This window comes from Brassica rapa, unplaced genomic scaffold (assembly GCF_000309985.2).
Source record: "Brassica rapa cultivar Chiifu-401-42 unplaced genomic scaffold, CAAS_Brap_v3.01 Scaffold0768, whole genome shotgun sequence".
NCBI lineage: Eukaryota > Viridiplantae > Streptophyta > Magnoliopsida > Brassicales > Brassicaceae > Brassica > Brassica rapa.
In genome coordinates, this window is record NW_022610708.1 from 20,188 (window position 1) to 26,596 (window position 6,409).

Here is a 6,409-nt window from a genome sequence, read left to right on the forward strand (position 1 = left end):
AAACTCTCTGTTCTCTTTAGAACTTGTTTTCGATTGTCTTGGTGAGTCATATCCGAGCAATTCACTTCTCAACTAGTTGGTCTTGTGAGTCATATCAAGCAACCAGTTCGAGATCTTCCTTGGCGGACTTGTGAGTCATATCAAGCGCCATTGAAGTCGGGAATATCAAGGGAACATCCGCAACCCTTGTGCGACCCAACGTTCCATCAGTTCTCCTTTCCGGAGTTCATATCCAAACGAATCCAGTCGAGGGCAATCCGATCTTAGGGTCCTTCAAGTGGTATCAGAGCCACTCTTCTGGTATTCTCTAGCTCGATCCATCTTCTCATCTTCCATTTTCTTCTAAACACTTCTTCATCTGTCTATCTTGAATCCGGGCCCCTCAATACCATCCACTTATAAAAAAAAAAAAAAAAAAAAAAGCAAGACCAGCAAGATCCATAAAAAAAAAAAAAAAAAAAGAAAGAGTTTACTTTGTGGATTGGTGGTGGAAGAGGAAGCCTGCTGGCTGAGGAGAAGAAATCCAGCCTTTGAGGAGGTTAAAACGGATTCTTTAAAACAAATCTCTTATCTTTCTATCTTTAAGTTCCCGTGTGTTTTGCTTAAGTTTGGCCATCCAGATTCCGAGATCTGTTCTTCATAGAACTTTGAGTGGAAACTTGAGTGATCACTTTTAAATCGAGAGAAAACGTGTGTGTGGGTGAGGAACAAACACTTGAGAGTGTGAGTTTTAATCCTAACGTTTGTGTTTAAGAAATTTCAGGAACCATGAGTAGCCATGAAGAACAAAACCGTCCCGGAAATTCAGTTGCTGGACTGTCTAATCTTCAGATGCGAGCTTTGAATGATTCTTTTTCTAACCTTATAAACACAGGTCTAGAGCAGATCCATCAAAGGCTTGACGAACTTCAAGTAAGTCAGTCCCATCCGAGATCAAGGACAAGAACCAATCAGCCGCGAAGGAATACCCGGTCAGATGATGAGTTTCCTGATGAGGACGCCCAAGAGGACGAGGTCAGATCCGCTTACCGGCCTAGAAGAGGTCATAGAACTCGAAACCCAGGTGATGTCAATCCATTTGCTAGAAACAATCGTACTGATGATAGTTTGAACGGATTGAAATTGAAAATTCCACCTTTTGATGGTAAAAACGACCCTGATGCTTTTCTAGAGTGGGAAAGAAAAATTGAGCATGTCTTTGATTGTCAAAACTATTCTGAACTTAGAAAAGTAAGGCTTGCGGCCACTGAATTCTCTGGCTATGCTATTAACTGGTATGATCAAGTGTTGACCCACAGGAGGAGAACAGGTGAGCGGCCGATTGAGACATGGGATGAGCTTACCTTGTTGATGAGGAAACGATTCGTGCCAACCCATTATCACCGTGACCTTCACCAGAAGCTAAGACGTTTGCTTCAAGGAACCAAATCTGTGGAAGACTATTATCAAGAGATGGAAGTTTTGATGACCAAAACGGACACGGATGAACCTTTGGACGCCACTATGGCTCGCTTTCTTTCAGGCCTCAACCGTGACATCCAAGATCGTATGGAGCTTCAAGAGTATGGAAGTGTGGAACAGATGCTACACAAAGCCATCTTGATCGAGCAACAACTCAAGAGAAGGAGTTTCTCAAAACCGGCCACTACTTCTAAGCCGGCCTACTCTCCTAAACCGGCCTATGCTCCTAAGCCAAGCTATCAAGACAAAGGTAAGTCGCCTATCACAACACATACTGCCTTTAAAACTAATGTTTCCACTCGTGATGACAAAGGAAAGCAGTAGACGACTCAAGCCGAGCAAGAGACATTAGATGTTTCAAATGTCAAGGGCTAGGACATTATGCCAAGAACTGTCCAAACCAGCGTGTGATGATTCTCTTGGAAAATGGTGAAGTTGAGTCCGAGGATGAACAACAAGAAAACAAGGAGGATCTTGGTCCTATCTTTGATGAGGAAGAGGAGTCCTTTGACTACCCACATCACGGACCATTACTTGTGGCTAGGCAGGCATGGAACGATCCCATCTTCGATAAAACGGACGGCCCCGCGAACGGCCACACGGACAACGACCATGACCTGTCCTTTGATCCAGATTCTGAGCCGATCTTTGATGATGAAGATAGTTTGACTATCCAGCTCATGGACCACTACTGGTCACTAGACGTTCCTTGAGTGTTCAGCCCAAAACCGATGAAAAGGAACAAAGGGAGAATCTCTTTCATTCTCGTTGTTTAATCTCTGAAAAAGTTTGTTCCTTGATCATTGATGGTGGGAGTTGTACTAACGTTGCTAGTGATACTCTTGTCAGGAAATTAGGTCTAGCTACTCGACCTCTTTCTCGTCCTTTCAGGTTGGAATGGCTCAATGAAACTGGTGAACAGTATGTTAAGGAGCAAGTCACGATCCCTCTCACCATTGGTCGTTATGAGGACGAGATTGTGTGCAACGTCTTCCCATGGATGCTTGTCACGTTCTGTTGGGACGTCCATGGCAGTTTGATAAAAGAACCGTCCATGATGGTTACACAAACCGGCACTCCTTTGACCATAAAGGAAAGAAGATCACGCTTGTACCACTCTCGCCCTTGGAGGTCCATCAAGACCAGCTCCAACTTAAAAAGAACCGTGAACAAGAGCCAAACCAGGACAACCTGAGTCCTCAACCCGGAACTCCAACTTCTTTGTCAAACAAAGTCAGGTTAAGAAGTCTCTTCACTCTCAAAAGCCCTTTCTTTTACTTGTGTACAAAGAATCTCTGATGGCTTCTACTTCTTCTAACCTTGCACCGGAAGTTCCGAGTGATTTGCTAGATGTCTTGCAGGATTATTCGGATGTCTTTCCAGATGAAAACCCAAAGGGTTTGCCACCAGTACGAGGGATTGAACATCAGATTGACTTTGTTCCGGGTGCGTCTCTACCTAACCGGCCAGCTTACAGAACCAATCCGGTGGAGACCAAGGAACTTGAGAAACAAATTGGAGACCTTATGGAGAAAGGTTACATCAGGGAAAGCCTCAGTCCTTGTGCCGTTCCAGTTCTACTTGTCCCCAAAAAGGATGGATCATGGCGCATGTGTGTGGACTGCCGTGCCATCAACAACATTACGGTAAAGTATAGGCATCCCATTCCTAGACTAGACGACATGCTTGATGAACTTTACGGTTCATGTGTCTTTTCTAAGATAGATTTGAAAAGTGGCTATCACCAAATCCGAATGAAAGAAGGTGATGAATGGAAAACTGCATTTAAAACCAAGCTAGGATTGTATGAATGGTTAGTTATGCCATTTGGTCTTACTAATGCACCTAGCACTTTCATGCGATTGATGAACCATATCTTGAGAGCATTCATTGGTCATTTCGTGGTAGTTTACTTTGATGATATTCTTATCTACAGCAAGAACATGGATGAACATAAGAAACATTTGAAATCTGTCCTTGAAGTTCTTAGAAAGGAACATTTGTTTGCTAACCTTGGAAAGTGTTCTTTTGGCACAGATCATGTGGTCTTCTTAGGTTTTGTTGTAGGTGCTGAAGGACTTAGAGTGGACGAGGAGAAAATCAAAGCCATCCGAGACTGGCCAAGTCCAACGAACGTGAGTGAAGTAAGGAGCTTCCACGGCCTTGCCGGGTTCTATCGACGGTTCGTCCAAGATTTCAGTACCATAGCGGCCCCATTGACCGAAGTCATTAAAAAGAATGTTGGGTTCAAATGGGAACAAGCTCAGGAAGAAGCCTTCCAAATCCTTAAAGGGAAGTTGACTAATGCCCCTTTACTTGTTCTTCCTGACTTTTCTAAAACGTTTGAGATCGAATGTGATGCTTCGGGTGTTGGTATTGGTGCAGTTTTGATGCAGGATAGAAAGCCTATTGCTTACTTCAGTGAGAAGCTTGGAGGCGCCACACTCAACTACCCAACTTATGATCAAGAGTTGTATGCTTTGGTAAGAGCTCTTCAAACATGGCAACACTATCTTTGGCCTAAGGAGTTTGTTATCCACACGGATCATCAGTCCCTGAAACACCTTAAGGGTCAACAGAAGCTGAACAAGAGGCATGCCCGCTGGGTTGAATTCATTGAGACATTTCCTTATGTCATCAAATACAAGCAAGGTAAGGAAAACGTTGTGGCTGATGCCTTGTCCCGAAGGTATACTCTTCTTTCAGCCCTCGAAACAAAACTTCTCGGTTTTGAATTTATCAAAGACTTGTATGCTTCTGATCCGGATTTTAAAGAAATTTTCAACAAGTGTTCCAGAGTGGCTTATGGCAAGTATTATCGAAACTCGGGTTTTCTTTTCTATGATAACCGTTTGTGTGTGCCCCAATGTTCTTTGAGGGAGTTGTTTCTCAGGGAATCTCATGGAGGAGGTCTTATGGGACACTTTGGAATCAAGAAGACATACAAGGCCGTGTATGATCATTTCTACTGGCCTAGCTTGATGAAGGACGTAGAGAGAATTTGTGGCCGATGTGTGGTGTGCAAGAAGTCCAAAGCCAAGGCATCCAATCACGGTTTGTACTCGGCCTTACCCATTCCTTCTCATCCTTGGATTGATATTTCTATGGATTTTGTTCTTGGATTGCCTAGAACTAAGAATGGCCGAGACTCTATCTTTGTGGTTGTCGATAGATTTTCGAAAATGGCTCACTTTATTCCTTGCCATAAAACTGATGATGCTGTACAAGTTGCTGATCTGTTCTTTAGGGAAATTGTGAGATTGCATGGAATGCCTAAGACCATTGTTTCTGATCGTGATGCTAAGTTTCTTAGTTATTTTTGGAAAACTTTGTGGTCTAAGTTAGGAACGAGATTGATGTTTTCCACAACTTGTCATCCGCAAACTGATGGTCAAACCGAAGTTGTTAATCGAACTTTGTCTGCTTTGCTTAGATCTTTGGTCAAGAAAAATCTTAAGTCTTGGGAAGATTGTTTGCCACATGTTGAGTTTGCTTATAATCTATGCATTCAGCTACAAAGTTCTCTCCTTTTGAAGTTGTTATGGTTTTAATCCCTTATCTCCACTTGATCTTTTACCTTTACCTTTGAGTGAAAGAGTTAGTACAGATGTAAAAGAAGGGCGGACACCATCAAAAAGCTTCATGAACAAGTTCGAGTCAACATTGAAACCAAAACCGAGGGTTACAAAAGATATGCCAACAAGAAGCGAAAGGAGTTGGTTTTCAAGAAGGTGACTTGGTTTGGGTTCATTTGAGGAAGGAACGATTCCCGGAAGAAAGGAAGTCCAAACTTATGCCTCGAGTCGACGGTCCATTCCGGATTCTTAGAAGGATCAATGATAATGCTTACCAGCTTGATTTGGAAGGTAAGTATGAAATCTCTTCAAGTTTTAATGTTTCTGATCTATCTCCTTTTCTTGCAGATAATCCAGATTTGTGGACAAATCCTTTTGAAGAGGGAGGGAATGATGTGCCTCAGTCCGAGGAACTCGACCATCAGGAAGGTCAGGACATTCCAACCGAGGTTCATCACCCCAACCGAGGCCGAGCTGTGTACCGGATCGATCCACGGATGGACGGGAAGGAGCTTAGACTAGATCCTCGACCTATCAGCCGAACTGACCGTACGGGATGTCTCTCTCTCGGACAACTCGCCAATCTCAGACTGACGGTCAAACCAGAAGCAACTTAGGCCGAGCCGAACAGGAACTGGACGCGGACTTCTCTCTTCTCGCACGTTTGGAACGTACCGACCGTATTGACGAACTGATCGATCCATTTGATCAGTTCATGCACTTTGATCATCCGAATCTCTCTAAGGCACAGATTCTTCATCTTTCAGAAGACTTGGGACGATTATGGTCGAAGATGGTTCAGGAGACGGACAAGACGGAACAGACGGACCGGCCCGCGACCGTCCTGCTCCTGGCCGCGGTTCAACCAGCCGAAGGGTCACTTTGACCAGTCCGCAAATTGAAGAGTCTTTCTTCTTTGTCTTTCAAAATTCTAGTCAAAAGTCTTTAATTTTATTTGTCTTTCAAACTTCTAGTCAAGTAGCCCCTTTGTCTCCTACTTGTACTATAAATAAGTGTTTCATTCATTAATAAGATCAGATCATTTTGGATTAAGTTTCTGAGTTTAAACTCTCTGTTCTCTTAGAACTTGTTTTCGATTGTCTTGGTGAGTCATATCCGAGCAATTCACTTCTCAACTAGTTGGTCTTGTGAGTCATATCAAGCAACCAGTTCGAGATCTTCCTTGGCGGACTTGTGAGTCATATCAAGCGCCATTGAAGTCGGGAATATCAAGGGAACATCCGCAACCCTTGTGCGACCCAACGTTCATCAGTTCTCCTTTCCGGAGTTCATATCCAAACGAATCCAGTCGAGGGCAATCCGATCTTAGGGTCCTTCACCCGTGGGCCAAAATCACCCAAACAGTCCCCGGG

The 6,409-nt window shown here is 43.7% G+C and overlaps 1 protein-coding gene across 1 annotated transcript; it reads left to right on the plus strand.

Moving 5' to 3' along the window:
* The first annotated feature begins 768 nt into the window (after window positions 1-768).
* On the plus strand, window positions 769-2,656 carry LOC108870382. Its single transcript, XM_033283489.1, has 3 exons — window positions 769-1,562; window positions 1,775-2,155; window positions 2,311-2,656. The coding sequence occupies exons 1-3, from the start codon at window positions 769-771 to the stop codon at window positions 2,654-2,656; spliced, it is 1,521 nt and encodes a 506-aa protein (XP_033139380.1).
* Window positions 2,657-6,409: the final 3,753 nt, after the last annotated feature.

Excerpts from the sequence above, each read along its gene's own strand:
- LOC108870382 (XM_033283489.1), top strand. The coding sequence starts at position 769 with ATGAGTAGCCATGAAGAACAAAACCGTCCCGGAAATTCAGTTGCTGGA. Across the intron at positions 1,563-1,774 it reads GATCGTATGGAGCTTCAAGA|GAAAGCAGTAGACGACTCAA; the intron begins GTATGGAAGTGT and ends GTGATGACAAAG. Across the intron at positions 2,156-2,310 it reads CAGCTCATGGACCACTACTG|GAAATTAGGTCTAGCTACTC; the intron begins GTCACTAGACGT and ends TACTCTTGTCAG.